Here is a 19825-nt window from a genome sequence, read left to right as displayed (position 1 = left end):
TAGAGAACACCAAGACATTGAAGACTTTCATCTGTGTTCAGGAAACCGTCCGATACAGTATAGAGAACACCAAGACATTGAAGACTTTCATCTGTGTTCAGGAAACCGTCCGACACAGTATAGAGAACACCAAGACATTGAAGACTTTCATCTGTGTTCAGGAAACCGTCCGACACAGTATAGAGAACACCAAGACATTGAAGACTTTCATCTGTGTTCAAAAAACCGTCCGACACAGTATAGAGAACACCAAGACATTGAAGACTTTCATCTGTGTTCAGGAAACCGTCCGATACAGTATAGAGAACACCAAGACATTGAAGACTTTCATCTGTGTTCAGGAAACCGTCCGATACAGTATAGAGAACACCAAGACATTGAAGACTCATCTTCAATATTCACTTGTAATGCATATCTCAGGAACACTACCTGAAACATGCAGGTATGCTTTAAAACTTGTTTTAAGCATGTATGAGCCATTATCCTTTGTCTTAAGGTTTATCATTCATGCAGTGAGTGAAATGGACACCTGTATGTATGGTGTCCTATGAGCCACCTGGTGCAATAAGGATGAGGAGTTGAGAGGAGTTGAATAACACTTGCAGTACGCAGACACTTGAATACTGTCGAAGTCAACAAAGCTCTAACTTCCCCCTAAGTACCTATGAGCCACCTGGTGCAATAAGGACGAGGAGTTGAATAACACTTGCAGTACGCAGACACTTGAATACTGTCGAAGTCAACAAAGCTCTAACTTCCCCCTAAGTACCTCTCATTCTTACAGCTTCAGTCCAGTATGGTGTGCATCCCAAATGGCTGCCTATTTTTGTCATAGTGCACTACTTTTGACCAGGGCCCATATGGCTCTGGTCAAAGGTAGTGCACTAATATAGTGAATAGGGGGCCATTTAGGATGCCCCCTACCAACGTCAGAATGTAAGGACAAATGCCCTTCTGTTTTTCCCCATTACACTATTGAAGGCAAGTCCACTCTTAACATTGCTGCTCACCTGTGGTAAAGTAGTGTACTTTAAAGTATTTTTACTTACATTTTTTGGGGGATCTTTACTTTACTATTAATATTTTTGACTACTTTTACTTCACTACATTCCTCAAGAAAATAATGTACTTTTTACTCCATACAGTTTCCCTGACAACCAAAAGTACTCATTTACATTTTGAATGGGTAGCAGGGCAGGAAAACTGCAAAATTCATGCACTTACTGTATCAAGAGAACATCCCTGGTCATCCCTATTGCCTCATCTGGCGGACTCACTAAGCACATGTTGGGAGTGTGCCCCTGGCTATCTGTAAATAACAAGAAAATGGAGCCTTCTGGTTTGCTTAACATTAGTCATTTGAAATATTTTTACTTTCAGTACTTAAGTATATTTTGCCAATTACATTTACTTTTTATACTTAAGTATATTTAAAACCAAATCCTTTTAGACTTACTCAAGTAGTAATTCACTGGGTAACTCACTTTTACTTGAGTCATTTTCTATTAAGGTATCTTTACTTTTACTCAAGTATGACAAGTGGGTACTTTCCACCACTGCTGCTCGCATTGATTGTGTCCTTGGAACTGAAGAGGTTAATTCTAGTCTACCCAATAGGCCTTACAAAAATATCCCGACTCTAGGTTACAAATATTGACAATTCCTCTCTTACAAATATTACAGTACACTACAGTGTGTAACAGTACACTGTGACATCTCAACAGTTCACCAGAGTCAAATTAACACTCCCACACAAAACAAGATTCCCTGCAGAAACATTGCAAAACACTGCAACGAGACATGTTATTATGCAGAATATCAGTGTAACGTTTCTAAATGTACGGTGTATGTGCAGAAGAACAAGGACGAAGCAAGGAGAGCGTCTGGCGCATTATAAAATGCAAACGGGTTGACAGCTCAAGGAGCAGTACAAAACAGATTCATTTCCCAGCCTGCATTAGATGATGAAACTCCACAAGTCAGTAGACGGAATCAAGAATCAATCCACTACAAGCAGACTCAGGCCAGAGAAGAGAGTCAAGGACACATGGTCATTATAGGAAGTAAAGAGGATTGTAGCGTTTTGGGAAGCTAGTGAGATGCCATACATGGTGTTTGTATGTGTCTGAAATGCCACCCAATTCCCTATATAGTGCACTACTTTTGTCCAGAGCACATCTAGTCCTAAGTAGTGCACTATGCAGGGAATAGGGTGCCATTTGGGCCACACTCCCAGAATGAATGTTGTGGAAGTGAGTGGGCTGTGATGTGACCTGTGCTTGAGCTTCAGTGTCTGCTTCTGCAAGGGAGGAGGGGGAGGAGAAGGGCTGCATTGTGCCAGCCTGGGCATGGAAATGTAGATTTTCTTGCCCTTTCCCATCTGTTTATGTCATTGTGTTTTCTCTCTCTGCCTCTACTCATCTCCACAACTTTCCCTTTTTCTTTCTTTCTCTTTCTTTCTCTCCCCCTCTCTTTCTCTGCTTGTCTCAACATGTGGCTTCCTTTCCTAGCTAACTCTATCACGAATAAATGGCAGATTTACATTTTATGCTTATTATTTTTCATATTTAATTAATACCTGAAGCAAGGAAGAAGCAGTTAATGTTTGCATGGTGGAATATTAGCTATTTATATTATATTATAATATTAGTCTCTGCCCCTGTTGGTGTTGCTTCTGATAATTAAAAATAATACCTGAAACTAGGAAGTAGCTGAATGTTTGCACAGTAGAATATGAGCTGAAGACTCCTCTGCTCCTGTGTTGTTTCAGTGCAGCAGCAGTGTGTTGTGTTGTGTTGTGGTGTTGCAGACCGAGGGGAGGAGTGGGAGCTGGTGTTTAGTGTTTACGGAGGGGCAGCTGGCTCAGATCATGTGCCTGCAGGGCAGAGTACCGCTCTGCTGTGGTTCTGTGGCCTCAATCTCTACAGAGGCCTGGGTCTCAAATGGTACCCTGTTCCCTTTTACAATGACCAGAGCCCTGGTCAGAAACCTTCCACTATGTAGGGAATAGGTTGCCATTTGGAACGCAGCCCTGGTTTCCACTTATAGCATCTGCCTGATGTTGGTTCAGATTAACTAACCTGCTCCACTGAGTCCCCCCACCTGGGAGCTGCTGAACCAAACTCAGGTTGTGTCCCGAATGACATCCTATTCTCGTTATAGTGCTCGACTTATGACCAACAAAGCTCAAAAGTAATGCTCTATATGGTGCCATTTGGGAATCACCCTGCCTCTCACCGCTGTTTATTATGGTCTGTTGATACACATGATGGAGTAGCTACATGCCTACGTCCCTGACGTAAAGGAACAGCAACTGACACATCAAATCGCATCACTGCTCAGTTCTGCTCACAGGCATCAAATTAAATGGAAATGTTGTTTCCGGAGTTTGTATTCCCCGTGGTTGAGAGAAAGAAATAGAGGTAAGGCCGGGTAGCAATGCTGAGATATTGGCTAAAATGCAGAACCTCCCGAACACTGTTATGGATTGCCCCAAACTGTTTCGATTTTGGTTTGGTGCTTGACAAATAACGGTTTTCACCTCTCTCTGTCCTTTTGTCTCCTCTCCCCTTTCTCCCACCCAGCTATCTGTCTTGCACACAATACACCCTTTCTCAACCGTGAATAATGTGTTTGTTCTCCTCCATCGCGCCTTCTCTTTTCATCCCTGTCTGCCCCTCCATCCCTCGTTTGGTGCTCTCTGTGACATCTCGGCCAATGCAAGGACACGAGGGAGAGAGGGAGGGACAGGACCGTCCATTGTCTCCAGCTGAACCCACGGAATATCAATTGTGTTTTTCTCGAGCCACAGGACCACCGAGCGTTGGCCAGTAACCTTTGGATAATAGTTTTCATGATGTCATGCCAGCTTTATCACCCTGGTTGAGTAGCAAATGGCACCCTATTCCCTACATAGTTCACTACTTTTGACCAGATTCCTACGGCTCTCAAAACACTCGCCAGATCCCTCCAACCCGGCAAGTGCACTATATAGCAAATAGAGTGCCATTTTGGATGCACACAGCACCTGACATGTTTTTTCCACAGTCTTCACTGGCACTTTTTCTGTAATTATACCAAGACCCTATTAAGCCACATCCTATTTCTATTCATATTCTACACCTATTCAAATAATTGGGAGACTTGCAGTCTCTTGTCTGGAGAACATTCTGGAATTGCCTGCTGTTTGTTCGTCATGGCAGGTTTGGCTGGTTACCCTCACCCTTTAGCTGCGGTTTGGGAGCAGAATCTGGGCCTCTTCATAAAGCGTATCAGAGTAGGAGAAAGGATCTACTAGCAGGTCCCCTCTGTCCATTTAATCTTAGTCATTATGATCTAAATGGCTAAACTGATCCTAGATCAGCACTCCTACTCTGAGTTTTGTTAATATGGGCCCAGGGTGTTTATGGCTCTTGTGTTGTGATTGGTCCACATCGGTGGTCGTTTTCCCAAATGCTGGTTGGCTTAGGCCCACACTGCTGCTCCTCTCTTCTCCCTAAGGGATTGTCTGCTCTGCTGTGCTCCATTGGATCACTTCCCTGGCCATTAGCTTCATGACCTGATGAGTACTGTGTCCTCTGGCCTCTGTTTCCCCCTCTGTCCTCATGGCCAGAGAATGTTGCCTGCAGACCAAGTGGAACCCTATTCCCTATCTAGTGCACTACTTTTGACCAGGACCCTGGTAATAGGATGCCATTTGGGATTCAGCCTCGGCCTCCCGCCCACCGCCACCCACCAGCCCCCTCAAGAAGCTCCCCAGATCACTCTAACCCGGCCAGTCCAAGACATTCCACTGGTGCTCATTTGCCAACATGCCTGGTTATTAACCTTCTGTTACACACAGACACTGTAGATGGCGAGCCTATGGAGCTGATTTTATTCACACGGCAGTAGAACCCAGGAGGGTGCTGCTCCTGTAATCCACTCTTCTCTTCCATCTGGGCTAAGGCCTAAATATGCGTCCCAAATGGCAAACTAGGGCCCTGGTCAAATAAACAATAGGGTGCCATTTGGGATGCAGGCTAAGAGTTAGCACTACCTCTTCTCTCCTTTGTGTTATTTAGAGGTTGATGGTCTCTCTCTCCTTACTGCAGGTGGTTTCATAACTGCTTCTCTTTCTTCTCTCTCTCTTTCTCTCTTAATACAGCAGTTGTGTGCCAAGGCAATCTCCGTCCACCTGCCTGCCAGGTTTATAAAATATATCCTGTTTCCTTTGCCTTATGGCAGCCTTAATCATTTAGGAGATACACAGAGATAGTGTCTGCCACTGCAGGTTGGCAGATGGTCTGTTGTAGTTAATTGATCCGTCAGTATGGTGTTCGGGTTTTTAAGCTTAGCCTACAATGAGTAGCCTTGTAATATGTAACTGAGTTTAGACTGCATGCTGCCAATCTTATACAGAATCTGCATCCCCAATGGAACCCTATTCCATATATAGGGCATTGCTTTTGACCAGAGCCCTCTATCTGCTGGCCCACTAGGTCACGCTCCTCTCCCTATGGGCCCTGGTCAAAAGTTGAGCACTATATAGGGAATAGCGCTCCATTTGAGACGCCACCCTGGTCTGATGGGAAGACCAAATGTTCTGATATGGAGAGGAGAGCTAGAGGCCCAGCGGATAAAAGCAATGTAACATTAAGCAATCATTTCAGCGTAGATTCAATCGACCCACCATAGATAAACAAATGCATATTTATATCATATGACAGGTTGATGGATTGTGGGTCCTGCTGGAGTGGAATGCCTGGTCTCGTAGGTAGAAACCACTTCTCTGGTGTTCTGTCTCACCCTCTTTCTCTGTCTCTCCCGCTCCCTGTATTGCCATTTGCGCTCATGTCTGTGTCTTAGTGTCCTCATATCAATCAATCTGTATGTATATGTTTACACTACCGTTCTAAAGTTTGGGGTCACTTTGAAATGTCCTTGTTTTTGAAAGAAAAGCACATTTTTTGTCCATTCAAATAACATAAAATTGATCAGAAATACAATGTAGACATTGTTAATGTTGTAAATTACTACTGTAGCTGGAAACATCTGTTTTTTTTATGGAATATCTACATAGGCCGTACAGAGGCCCATTATCAGCAACCATCACTCCTGTGTTCCAATGGCATGTTGTGTTAGCTAATCCAAGTTTATAATTTTAAAAGGTTGTTTCTCAAACTGGACACTCTAATGTACTTGTCCTCTTGCTCAGTTGTGCACCGGGTCCTCCCACTCCTCTTTCCATTCTGGTTAGGGCCAGTATGCCCTGTTCTGTGAAGGGAGTAGTACACAGTGTTGTACAAGATCTTCAGTTTCTTAGCAATGTCTCGCATGGAATAGCCTTTATTTCTCAGAACAAGACCAGACTGAAGAGTTTCAGAAGAAAGTTCTTTGTTTCTGGCCATTTTGAGCCTGTAAATTGAACCCACAAATGCTATTTCATTGCTTCTTTAATCAGAACAACAGTTTTCAGCTGTGCTGACATAATTGCAAAAGGGTTCAACTTGGATTAGTTAACACAACGTGCCATTGGAACACAGGAGTGATGGTTGCTGGTAATGGGCCTCTGTACACCTATGTAGATATTCCATTAAAAATCAGCCGTTTCCGGCTACAATAGTCATTTACACCATTAACAATGTCTACACTGTACTTCTGATCAATTTTATGTGACTTTAATGGACAAAAAATGTGCTTTTCTTTTTTAATATATATATATATAATATTTAATGTATATATAGCTGGTCTCTCCCTACTCTCTCTCTCTCTCTGTCAGTTTTACAGGATTAAGTGGAGTAGGCGCTCGGCAGAGGGAGGTGGGAGGAGAATACAAAGCTTTGTCTGGATGGAGAGAGAGAGAGAGGGAGGAGGTTGAAGAGGAAGAAAGCGCCATTGACAGACAGAGACACGCCAGTCACTCCCTGTGCCCCTCTCCCTCTCGCCCTCCATTGTTTGACTGCTAGACGTCAGCAAACAGGCAGGAATCCGTAGAGAGGGAGGAGAGAGAAAGGGAGAGAGGGAAGACTTGGGGCTTTGTTTTCCATCCCTCTCTCCATCCTGGTGAAAGTGCAGGGAAAGGAGAAACGGGGATGGCGGGAGGAGAGGACAAGACAGGACCCCACACACACACATTTTTCCATCCATGTCATATTTACACACACTGTATGTATTCACACATCACATCTTACACATCACCATCAGCCCATCAGCCCTTAGAAATACAGTCTGTATAATGTGCATACATCCTATGCTATCACACAAGTCATTTACATTTTGGTCATTCAGCAAACGCTGTTGTCCAGAGCGACTTACAGTCCATGCATTCAACTAAGGTAGGTAAGACAACCACATATCAGTCATTGCAAGGAAAACACGTTCCACAATTATGCAGCTATCAGCAAAAGCAGTGCTAGTAAGACAATAAAGTAATGATACTCAGGAATGTACATGATGCTGTCATATAGTCGTGCAGATTTGTGTACATTTGACTCAAGCTTTGACTGCTACTTCAGTGAATTTGATCAGTATCTTTCTACAGTACGTTGTTTTTCACTGCATCTTAATATCACTCTTGAATGTAAAAAAAGGGTTTTATTTTGGTCTTCAATGGGGTTGATTGTTTGATTTGTTTCAATGAGATTGGAGAGAAAGAGGTGGAGAGAGGGAGGAATGGGGCTGAGCAGTGGAGAGCGAGGGGTGTGGTTGGTTATAAAACCTGGGACACTGTTGTCCTGTTGTGAAGCCCTCTGTCCTGGAACCCTGCACCCCTCGGTCCTATCTCTCCATCACTTCATAGTGGGACTCTTCTGCAGCATCCAGTGAGGTCTGCAACATCACTTGAAGAACCCAAAGAGTCAGGAACCATGCTGACCATTTTGGCGCTAGCGTCGGTCATACTCCTGGGAATAGGTAAAAAGTATACTTAATTTTTCCTTATATATCCCTGACCTTAGTCCTAACCCTAAGTACAATGGTTCATTACAATAGTTGCTACACTGTAACTATAGGAATAACTACACAGTATAAGTCCACTGTAATGTAACGTGCTATCGCAAATATTTTGGGGGGATTTATGGTTAATATATACTTCTAATATGGTAATTCAATGTTTAATCCTTCTGGTCTGCTTTAAAGTTGCACGTGAAAAGTGTTGTCTAAAATGTATCATCATCTTGAGTTGAAGGTTAAAGTTCACATAGTATCGGTGACACAATTTTAATGAATAACATTTATGATGAATGATCTCGTGTGCTTTCTTTTCATTTTATTATAAAAAGCCCTTTATCCATGCTTGGTATTTCATTCTCAGCTGTACATTAAACTAATCCCGGGGGTCACTGAATCTGGTTGACTCTGGGTTCTGCGTTATTGGTGCCTTTCTAAATGAATGAATTAAAGGGAAAGGAAGTCAAGGAAAACCTGAACAGATGCTTTTTCTTGTAATACGTTGTTATACAGATGTTATATTGTTGTGACTATTATTGTCATAACTACAGCAGCATTTTGTTCTTCATCCGTGTTTCTCTCATACAGAGTTCATTCCGTAAGGCTCACAAAGTTAAGATGAGGGCATACATTTTGGGACTCACTCTGAGACTGTTTATTGACAGCATTTCTACACTTGAGTAGAGTATCTTCTTTGCAGCTTTGTCAAAATGCAATTAAAAACGCCAAGTCTCACTCGATTGACAACTTCTGTGCTGGCTGACATCATTGAAGGACGCTGGAGTTCTGAGCTGCATGTGAAAGTATGAAATGTGCATCTTTAGAGTTCTGAATGTGATTTGTGTGTGAGTCAGTATCTTGGGTCAAAATCTTGAATCAAACGGAATACCCCAAAATACCAGTGAAAGTAATTGATGATAGCAATGTTTGTAGATGCCATTACATAATTGGTGGTTGTTGTTGTACTGCGGGTACTAATTGCATTCACAATGGAAGAGATATATTGATTTTATGGCAAATATAGAATTTACATTCATTTGTCAAGGACACAACATAGATAAGCTGTTTATGATCTGTGGGTAGAGCTACGTTGTACTTTTTAGTTCATATCAACGCCAATCCTCGCTGCATGCTATCATTGCACATGTTCATACCTCATTGAACCTTGCATAAATAGTGGTTGTGTGTGTGTGTGTGTATGTAAAAGGGATTGAATGAAAGACTGAAAAAGGCTTTGCAACTGAAAGACATTGAAATGAACTTGTTATCCTCTTGACTGTCTTTTCATAGAATATTAAATGGTACATCGACAGGAGAATAGTTTTAAAGGTTGTGTTTGTTTAATACTCCACAATAGTCTACTGGAACCATAGCCTGGAACAAACCCTTGCAACTAAAAACAAAACCCCCTTTCTCTGCCATACATCCCAGGGGCACATTTTGTAAGTGTGTACTGCGTATTCTTCTTATTGAACCATGTCTGCTCCAGTCCACTCTATCCTATTGTCTGTTTTCATAGTATGTATATCCTTTATATCCCCGGAATAGTTTTGAAGCATGCAGTGATGATCTTTCGCGTTTGTCTATTTTTATTGAGACCACCAGAAACATTTACAATGGTAGAAGCTTACATACAGGCAATGGTACAAGGGTGTCTTGGAGGTAACAAATGGTCATGGTTCAAACCAGGAAGTGTGAAAAAGGTCATTATGGACCGCATGGGTGCTGATCTTTCCTATTTAACCCGGTGTCTTAACCCCTGTAGTGCCCCAGCAGTCTGAGGCCATCGTCATCTACACGGGCTGGGAGCGTCACGCCCTGGTGGGCTCCGATATCCGTCTTTCCTGCTCCTTCTTCTCCTGGCGCTGGACCTCTGATGACGTCACCTTCTCCTGGAGCTACCGGCCCGACGGTGCCAGGGACGCCATCTCTGTACATATATACTCTCCTCTATCATTATCCTCCTCTAGCCTCCTCTATGGAATGCGTCCCTAATTGCACCCTATTCCTTAGATAGTGCATTGCTTTTAACCCGAGCCCTATGAGCCTATTCCTTAAGTATAATGCACCCTTTGGGTCCTGGTCAAAAGTAGTGCACTACATAGGGAATAGGGTGCCATTTGGGACACTTGCCTATCACTTCTTTCCCATCCCCTTCTCATTCCCCTCATCTCACCTGGTGCCAGCTCTTTAATTTCAGTCCCTCGCACCTTATCTCCATCTTATTAGCTCTCTCTTCTCGCTGTGCCTTGCCCTCCTTGGCCCCCAATCTCACCCCCCCATATCCCCCTTGTCCCCCTCTCCTACTTTCATTATCTCACTCTTCTTCTCTCCTCTGCTTTCACCCACCTCTTGCCTCTCTCCCTCTGAAACAATATCACCCCCTTCCTACTCCTTCCTGTCCCTTTCTCTCTAGCACAGTTGTTTAGATCCAAATAATGGACTTAATTTACAAGCTTCTCCTTTTAGCACATTTCATCTGTACCGTATCTAACAATTCATGTCATCTTTAGCCTAGATGTAGTCTGGACTCAGATCTGTTTCTGCTCTCTTGCCAACAAAAATGTTGCCATGACAGTTCCATAAGGAGTTGGTAAGAGAGCAGAAACAGACTGGCCTCCAGGCTAGCCTAGATGTAAAAGCAGACAAGACACTGAATCCCTTTTACGGTCTTCCGGACTCCAGGTCTTCCACTACACCGGTGGAGCTCCCTACGTAGACAACAAGGGACCCTTCAGAGACAGGCTGGAGTTTGTGGGGAACCCTGGTCGCCGGGACGGATCCATCCTGCTCAAAAACCTAGACTACGGAGACAACGGCACCTTCACCTGCGATGCCAAGAACCCACCTGACATAGTGGGACGCGCCTCCAGTGTCAGACTGCTGGTCTTTGAGAAGGGTGAGAGCATAGAATTACTAGCCTGGGTTTCGATCTTGCCACTCGTTGTCATGCCTGCACTCCTTGCATGTTTGCCATGACAAGGAGTGGCATGAATGTACAAACTGATCAGGGACCAGGCTATATAATTACATAGAGAATCCCTAGAATGGCAAGTAGACAGTCCTTGTCTTTCCTTCTCTTTTATCTCTCAGTTCCCATCCAGGCCGGAGTGATCACGGGGTCCATCATCGGTGCAGTGCTGGGTCTGTTGTTGCTGATCGTTGTCATCTACTATCTCATGAGGTTCCTGGTGGCCCGCAGAGTCTTCAACCTCAGTGTCAGGTCAGTGCCCCTGTGCCTCGGTCTAGGGCCAAAGCCAGAGCCCATCCCCGGCCTGGACACGTGTATGGTTTAGCTGGCACTAGGTGGCACTCAGTTCTTTTGTTCGTAAAGGTATTTTTCAGATTTTATTGAACAGATAGAGAGAGAGAGAGGATAACAGTGGGGAAAAGTTTTGTCAAAAATGTTGCAGAGGCTATGGCAATACAGCTACACCACACAGACCACAGGTGGCATTTAGTTGACCGCTGATTAAGTTCTACAGTCAGTCTATGATCATATAAATATGACGAAACGAACAGACTTGGAACCTCTGACCATGGCAATTTGACTGGTACTCACTACGGCTAATCTGGTACTGCAATGCATGATTTCCATGGTAATGTAGTTCCATTCCAGTTCTGTGTATATGTTCTTGTCTCCTAACCTACCCGGAGAGTCAGCGCTGTTCTGTTCTTTGTGATAGCTACAAAGCAGGACTATACTGTAACAGCCACAGTATATATCTTTGACCACTGGAGGGAGAGGTGTGACATCCACCTGACGTTGTTCTCTTTTGTTTCCTCCAGCAAACATGGAAAGAAAGGGAAGGGTAAAGAGGGATCACAGCAGAGACAGGCAAGTCCTCTCGTCGTCGGCTCACTCACAAGCACACAACGACAACAACAGCAGCTCACAACTACAGCACACAAGTACCGTACAACACAAGTCATGTAAGAGTACAACACCTATATGACAGCGCGTACCATAAACAACTTGGTTTTCACACAGCCACAGAACCACACTTTCAGCACGGTATTGTTAGTAAGAGCCCCACAGAGCAGGCATTATGGCACCACGTGTAATAATCCTCTCCTGCTATTAAACGAAACAGTCATCGAGTGTTGGAACGCTTTAAATCCAGTCAGTCGCCCAAAAGCTTAAGAGCTAAATGTCCGCCCCTCCCCCACTCGTATATCCTTCCTCCGTCCGTTTGACCACCTCCTCAAGGGCCAACGAACACAGTACAATGGGTAATTAGTCGGGGGAAGTTCACCCATTTTTACGTGGCCTTCTTTTCACTCTTTCTGTGGTTGTAGTTGATCCCTCCCCCACATTTTAGCTGTCACCACTTGCTATATTGACTTATAATGCAATATGCAAATATGTCTAAAGCATATTATAAAACATTCTAAAGCGCCAACTCATATTACATCAGAATCCCATTCTGAATGATGTCTCTGCACAAAAAAAAAAAAAAATTAAAAAACATCTATTTGCCATAAATCCATGTTTTAATGAGGCTGTTTACAACAACGGAATATGCAAATATGGATTTATGGGAGAATGATTTTTTTTTTTTTTTTTTTTTGAGGGGGTCATTCAGAACGGATTCTGATGCAACATGCTTTGGACACATTTTCACAATGCATTGTAGTCAATAGCACATGATCTCAGCAAAATGTGTCTACTAATTTTCTCTGTAACAAAACAAAATATGAAACAGTTTAGGTAATCAACTACAAGACAGTGAAAAGGCCACATGTGAAAATGGGTGAACTTCCCATAACACCATTGTGAAATGGCTGAGGCAAGTTCGTGTAGTACAGTCATTTGATTCCCTGTGAATGGAACTGAGTTGCTCTCAGTGGGAGAGAAAGTAGAGAAAGAGGGAGACCTACTGATTCTGAGTCAAATGAAAATCACTGGCCCTATTATCGGCTCACAGTTATCTCAAATTACACTGAGTCACACAGTCACACTGGGGTATAAGTGCAAGGCTAGGGGGTGGATAGCTCTAATGTGCCTCCCAAATGGCACCCTATTCCCTATATATATATATCTATATATTTTTTTAACCTTTATTTAACTAGGCAAGTCCTCCCAAATGGCTCCCTATATATATATATTTTTAAAAAAATATTTTTATTTATTTATTTTATTTACCTTTATTTAACTAGGCAAGTCAGTTGAGAACAAATTCTTATTTTCAATGATGGTTAACTGCCTTGTTCAGGGGCAGAACGACAGATTTTACCTTGTCAGCTCTGGGATTTTGCAACCTTTCGGTTACTAGTCCAACACTCTAACCACTAGGCTACCTGCCGCCCCAGGTAGCAGTGCATATAGTGCATTACTTTTGACCAGAGTAGTGCACTATATGGAATAGGGTTGCACTTGGGATGCGGCCTTAGTATTTCATCAATATAACACTCTTTCTTTCTTATAAGCTTTTGGTATTACCGCTGGTTCCTCCCAGGTTGAATTAAATCAAATGATTTTCTATATTGTGAGAGAGAAATTCCATGTCAAATAGAATGATGATGTATGCTGGTAAATGACATCCTAGGGTATTGATCAATTCACTAAGATGTCTTAATGGAAGTAGTCAAGGGTCTAGGGTTGCTAAATCCTAGTGACTTTCCCAGGTTTTCCAGAACCAGGATTTCTGGGAAACCTGAACATTTTGGGAAGGTTTAGGCAATTTTTCAACACTACAAGGGACAGTTTGGCGTGTAGTTAGTTTCCACAGCTCTCGCTGACTGCGTCCAAAATGGAATCCTATTCCCTATATATTGCTCTACTACTTTTTTTACCAGAGTCCTATGGCTCCTGGTCAAAAGAACTGCAATGGTTGCGTCCCAAATGGCAAGGGTCCTGGTCAAAAGTAGTGCACTATATAGGGTGCTATTTCGGATGCAGGCATTGTCACATGACGGATTGTCAGGTTGCACTTGAGTTGCAGTCAGTTGCACAAAATGCCTGGAGGTTGGGTGCATAAATTAATAATATATCTCACAGTCAAAAGGACACTTTCTGAAATTCTGACAGTATTGTTACACACACAGTTTCACCGTGAGCAATTCATTTCATGGTGCGGGGACAAAAACAACCTTTGGAGAAAAATAAAATGTGCAAAACAGTCTTCTCCTCACTATGGCTCCTCTCTTTTAAACTATGTATGTAAACACGTTTACGGGGTTTTCATATATTTGTCAAATGTGCTGTTTAATCAAACAGGCCTTATCTACTTCCCAAATTGCACCCTATTCCCGACATAGTGCACTACTTATGACCAGAGCCTTATGGGCCATGGTCAAAAGTAGTGCACTATAATAGGGAATAGGGTGCCATTTGGGAAATAAACAGGGTGTTCATCTATAGGGTTTACTTGTAAAACATGCCGTTTGATTGAACAGGCCTTATTTAGCGCCATGCTGACTCCACACAATCTGTATCAGCCACTGTATCTGGGCTATTTCTATTTGCTGGGCTTGCACAACAAAGCTGCGAAAATGCCATTGGATGCATCCCAAGTGGCACCCTATTCCCCATAAGGCTCTTGTCAAAAGTAGTGAACTACATAGGGAATAGGGTGCCATTTAGAACGAGCCCACCATCATGTGGCACCTTCGTTCACCATTACTCCATTAGGGGAGGGAGGCAGAATGGGAGAGAGAGTATTAGTAGCTGACTACCCTGGAGCCTGAAGCAGCACACAACAGGCTGTACTGCAATGATAATACAGTGCACTCAATATTGATCCCAGCAAACACACCGTCCTCACCCATTCTCTCCATTCCTCCCTCTCACTCACTCACTAGCTCATTCACATTCCCTTTCTCCCCCTTTCTTTTCCGTCTCATCCTCTTTCTTGTCCTCCCTCCTTCTCCTGTCTGTCTATCCTTCCTCTACTCCCTCCGGATGGCCGAGAGAAGCCCCTGTCTTTCTTTCTTTCTTTCTTTCTTTCGGTGTCTTCTTGTTCTGTCTCTCTCTCCACAGGTGAACAGCCAGTTCGTTTTTGGATCCGTATTCTGCTTAACTGATCCATCCTCTGATCAATCTCTACCTCTACCTGTCTATGTCTCTATTTAGTAAGGGACTTAGCTTTAGCTCCTAACCCCCCTTCTCTGGTGCGTCCCAAATGGCACCTTATTCGCTATGAAGTGCACTACTTTTGACTAAGTAGTGCACTATATAGGGAATAGGGTGCCATTTTGGATGTAGTATCTGTCTATAGGCACTGTAGCGATAGCCATGCACTTGACCTTTTACCCTTTCCATAGCAGCCCAGTGTCTCTTTATGTTAGCGATTGCTTTTCAGTAAGGTAATTACATTAGATTGCTCTGACCTTTCCTTTTCACTAACTCAGAGGCGACTTTCCTCTTGCAGGTGGCCTCTGTACCGAGCCCTTACCTTCCCAGTCTACTCCCTTGCTCCCATGTCCTTAGCTCCAGTAAGATGAGCTTTTGCAGAAATACGTTATTTGTTGTCATTGTCATGGTCCATTTGGTAGATCGATGTGTTTGAGTGAACCGATGGCAATGCATGTGTGATTGGTGCATGTCTGGGTGTTGATTGGTTAAAGATGACTCAAAGCTGCATTTTAAGACACCTGCTATGTTGGAAATAGATGTGTAGCAGACCTGTGTCAGAAGTTAGATCTGACTGTAGCAGTGTGCCTGTCACTCTGTCCCTAACTCATCGATGCCTGTTTTGTCACCCCTTGCAGCCCTGGAGACCGCCCCCCGTCACTTGCCTCCCCCTTACCTCCTAAATATGACTCTCTTTCTCTTTTTCTCCTAAATGTACCTCTCTCTCTCTCTCTGCTCTAATGTAAATACCTCCCTCCCTCCTTCAATCCTAATCCATCTGTTTCCTCATTTTTAACATGCCCATCGATCTCACCCATCTCCCCCGTGCTAACACAACTTCTCTCGCCCTCCCTCTTCCCCTCTCTCCTTTCTCACACTCCTCCTTTCCTCCTGAAGTGACTCCTCTCCTCCCCTGTTCCCTCCTCCTCTCCACAGGGCCCAACTCTCTCCATCGGAGACCCGTCCAAGCTGAAGGCCGCCGCCTCAGAAAAGAAGAAGCAGGAGTCGCGCAAGGATAAGAAATAGGATACGGGGAGCAGAGAGCTAGAGCCCCAACACACAGCCCAGCCCAAAGCAATGAGACAGGCAGAGAGAGCAGGAACAGGGGGAGGGGACTCACCCAAGGGGGCAGGGCCTGGTAGGGTGCTGATGACCATCGAGCTGGAGCTCTCCAAGTGGGAAAAAGAGAGGGAGGGGAAGGGGGGTGGGTCCGCCTCGGCCAAATCATCCAGTTTCCTGTCCCTGTCCAAGCTCTCCAAAAAACTGACCCTTAAATAAGTGAATGAGAATCATACTGGAGAGGGAGGCAGCGGAGAACCTTAATTAAGGGGGCAGTCTTAAAGAACTGTAAGGATGTGTCCCAAATGGCTCCATATTCCCTACATAGTGCACTACTTCTGACCAGAGCCCTATGGGCCCTGGTCAAAAGTAGTGCAGTGCACTAAATAGGGAATAGGGTGCTATTTCGGAGGCAGCCTAAGTCTGTCTTCAACGCCATATTCTTTCCCACAAGATCTAAGCCTTTACAACTCAAAGTAGATTCATCATGATCTCAATGCCACACTGGGGTGAACATAGACACAATAGTGATACAAAAAATATGATAGCTCAATCAATGGAAGTGAAACACTCCAACTACTACTGTCAGGTCATGAAACATACCATTTGAACCAAATCAAATGCCATCTGACTGCTAGTTTGATGACAAAATCTTAAAAGCTATTCCCAAGTTTGCCTTTCATTCTGACATCTTAGATGTGATGCAAGGCAGTATTCCTCAACTACGCCTGTCCGACACACATCAGAGAGTCCTGGCTACAGGGACCACCCGATTTGTTCTTTTGTGTCTGTGTCCCAAATGGCACCCTATTCTCCACTCAGTGCACTACTTTGACCTGAGCCCTATGGGCCCTGGGGAGAGGATCTGTCAAAGTTTGATTTGCCCTCACACTGACTGATGTTCTCTCTTCTTTTTCCTCTCGTCTTTCACTGGGAGCACTTTTATTCTGACTCCTCTTCGTTAAAACTGTAGAAGTTTCAAAAAAACTTTGAATGCTTACTATTTCTCATCCTATCTTTTCTATCTCTCTTTCTCTCATAGATTTTCTGAATCTTATTTCTCAAAGACTCGACTTCCTACCACTTGACTGCTTCAGCTTCCATACGCCACACCCTTTTAGACCACACCCCTTTCCTCCTGCCCCACCTTTTGATGCACTTGTCCTATCTCATTAACTCATTAAGTCCTGCCTATAAAAGAGAAGTCCTACTAAGTTAAGCAAGAGTAGTCCTACCGAGTTCAGCATTTGTATGATGAGGCAGAACATACAACTCATAACCCATTTAGCTAGCATCAAGGCAGAGCAGACCCGGTATAGACATGCAGTGTAACAAATGGACCCAGCAGGCTATTGAATAGAGATACAAATACCAACAGGGAGAGGTCAAATAGTTCCTGAAACTTCTGTTAATGCTTCCTGCTGCTCAGTGCTCAATCAGATCAGGTGTGAGCGGTGTGGAGAGTTTGAATGCACCCTGTGCTGGACGAGTCAGAGTGAGGGAGAGAAATATGATTCCTAGCTCTTACCTTGTGTAGATGGGTTCAAATTGAAGTTCATATCGCCGGGTGATTCACTCCCTTCACATTTGAGCTAATGGAGGCCGTAGTGCTGTGCTGCCTTTCTGTCACTGCAAGCTGGAGGCTAGGTTATTCCTGTCTATAAGGGTGTAGTAGATACAGGCTCACTGTAACAGCTGCAATTTAAAGCAGAGTAGAAAAAGACCTGTTTGTTTGTGTCTGAGAGTACATCCCAAATGGCCAGCTATTTCCTATATATTGCACTACATTTGACCAGGGCCCATAGGGCTCTGGTTAAACATAGTGCACTATATATTGTATAGGGTGCCATTTTGGACGCAGCCTGCTTTGAATTCTGTGACTGAGTCCTTGAAATGACGTCACGTTGACAGCCAGTGGACATTCTCAGGCCCTGACAACAAAGGGATACTCCTCCTTTCTACTCCTCCGTGTTATTCTGGTCCCGTTAATCCCTTCTGCACATTTCTCCCCCCTATTTTAGCACTTGCTGGTAACTGGATCTCTCTATCTCTCTCTCTCTCTTACACACACACACACACACACACACACACACACACACACACACACACACACACACACACACACACATACTGTGTTTCTCTAATTCTCTCTCTAATTCTCTCTCTCTCTCTCTCTCTCTCTCTCTCTCTCTCTCTCTCTCTCTCTCTCTGTGTCCTTTAGTGACGCTAAGCTATGTTCCCTCATAGACTACCCAATCCACTCTATACTTAAGCCTCTTCTATCTAACTTTATCAGACAAAGCCAGACCCCATCTCAAACAAACTCAGCAATTCTTTTTTTCTTTTCTTTCCTCTCCTCCTCCTCCCTCTTTTTCAAACTCAGTGATGGACACCTCTCTCCTCCACCCCCCTGATCACCAACGTCCCTCTCACTCACCCACCAATGCCACCACACCCCTGCACGTTCGTTCACCTACCTTTTCTGCTGGTTGGAATGCCACGTCGCTCTCTTCTGCCCCCTATTGGCCAGGGATGGAAACTGGGCAGAATCATCCATGTTATTAGTTCTCATTGAAGACTTTAATCTAGCTATAGCTCTCTGCCGGTCACAAAGGTGCGTGTTTTATGTGTGTCTGTGTGTCTAGTCAGACTGTCATGTCAAACAAAAGATGATAAAAACACTGTACATGCATGTCATTCTAAAGTAAAGCAAATAATGAAACATTTTACTGAACAAGTGCACAAAAATGCTTGTTTTGTTTGAGGGAGGCGGATGTGTGATAGTTTCTTCTTATGACATTTTATCACATTGATGCCCTTGTTCATGGAGGGGGATCTGTGTGGCTGTTTTTATTTTGTTGCATATTTTCCAGGAGCGGAAAATCAATATTTGTTATTTTAAGGTGCAAGCTGCATGGGGCTACAGGAGGCACTCGCAAGGTGAGGGAGGTGATGATGAGGAGGAGGAGGATAAGGGAGGTTAACTTCAGATGTTGCTGGTGGTCATGTGATTGGAAAAAAAGAACAGGTTGTTGCTGGGATGAAGATACTTTGGAGAGAGAGAGCGAGACTTATCTTGTGTGTTAAGCCAAGCCAAAGCCCATAGGTATCGCTGAAGATATGGTTCATCTCTCCCTAAAGCTCTCTCTTTCAAGGTCCTTACCCTGAGCTTCGGGTCTGAACGCTTGATAGGCTATGCGAGGTGGTTAGCGTAGGGTTTAGTGTTGAATGTGTTTTGTTCTTTTAACTGTGGTCATAGGGAGTGTGTTAAAACCACACCATGGTTCATTAAGCCAATAGAAAATGCATAGTTCTGTTCACCCCTTCGCTGTTTAACCAACTGTCCATCATCAGATGTGATCAGTTTGAATGTTTCTTTCGTTTCTTTTTCAGTACAGCCACACGGACTCCTGACATAAAACAAACTGCTTTTAAAATGTCTTCACAATGTTTTGTAGTCTGGATTGTGTACTGTACGTATTATTTTGGTTGTTAGATAACATTCCTTTCTTAGAAATCTCAAGCTTCTTACATTTTTACGTTTATTTTAATGCTTATAATTAAAGTGCACTAAATCATATACATTTGATTGTTATTTAAAATGTGTTGTAAAGGGAAGGTAAATAAAACTTAAAGCCTCAAACACATCTCGGTTGTAAAAGGAGAATAAAATAAACCCAAATGAAAATGACTAGTGTTCTCCATGTCTGTTCCATTCCAATTCATTTTGAAAAGTCGTTGGATTATCTACTTCTTGATAGG

General features: G+C 43.6%; 1 protein-coding gene across 3 annotated transcripts; it reads left to right on the top strand.

Annotated features, from left to right (window-relative positions):
• Positions 1-7712: 7712 nt before the first annotated feature.
• LOC115102830 (myelin protein P0) lies at positions 7713-19754 on the top strand. Of its 3 annotated transcripts, none has more exons than XM_029623162.2 (6): positions 7713-7893; positions 9695-9861; positions 10615-10828; positions 11023-11152; positions 11719-11767; positions 18447-19754. In XM_029623162.2, the coding sequence occupies exons 1-6, from the start codon at positions 7848-7850 to the stop codon at positions 18447-18449; spliced, it is 609 nt and encodes a 202-aa protein (XP_029479022.1). In that variant the 5' UTR covers positions 7713-7847; the 3' UTR covers positions 18450-19754. The 3 variants fall into 3 exon arrangements, with proteins under 3 accessions (XP_029479022.1, XP_029479019.1, XP_029479020.1); XM_029623159.2 differs by having other exon boundaries at positions 15941-19754; XM_029623160.2 differs by lacking the exon at positions 18447-19754 and adding an exon at positions 15643-16028.
• The last annotated feature ends 71 nt before the right edge of the window (positions 19755-19825 follow it).

This window comes from Oncorhynchus nerka, linkage group LG20 (assembly GCF_034236695.1).
Source record: "Oncorhynchus nerka isolate Pitt River linkage group LG20, Oner_Uvic_2.0, whole genome shotgun sequence".
Classification (NCBI taxonomy): domain Eukaryota; kingdom Metazoa; phylum Chordata; class Actinopteri; order Salmoniformes; family Salmonidae; genus Oncorhynchus; species Oncorhynchus nerka.
Note: the sequence above shows the minus strand (reverse complement) of the source record. Positions and strands in the feature narration are given on the sequence as shown.

Bases quoted from the DNA above. Each gene is read 5' to 3' on its own strand.
- LOC115102830 (XM_029623159.2), top strand. From the start codon at position 7,848: ATGCTGACCATTTTGGCGCTAGCGTCGGTCATACTCCTGGGAATAG. The intron at 7,894-9,694 runs GTAAAAAGTATA...TAACCCCTGTAG, and splicing joins GGTCATACTCCTGGGAATAG to TGCCCCAGCAGTCTGAGGCC. The intron at 10,829-11,022 runs GTGAGAGCATAG...TTTATCTCTCAG, and splicing joins ACTGCTGGTCTTTGAGAAGG to TTCCCATCCAGGCCGGAGTG.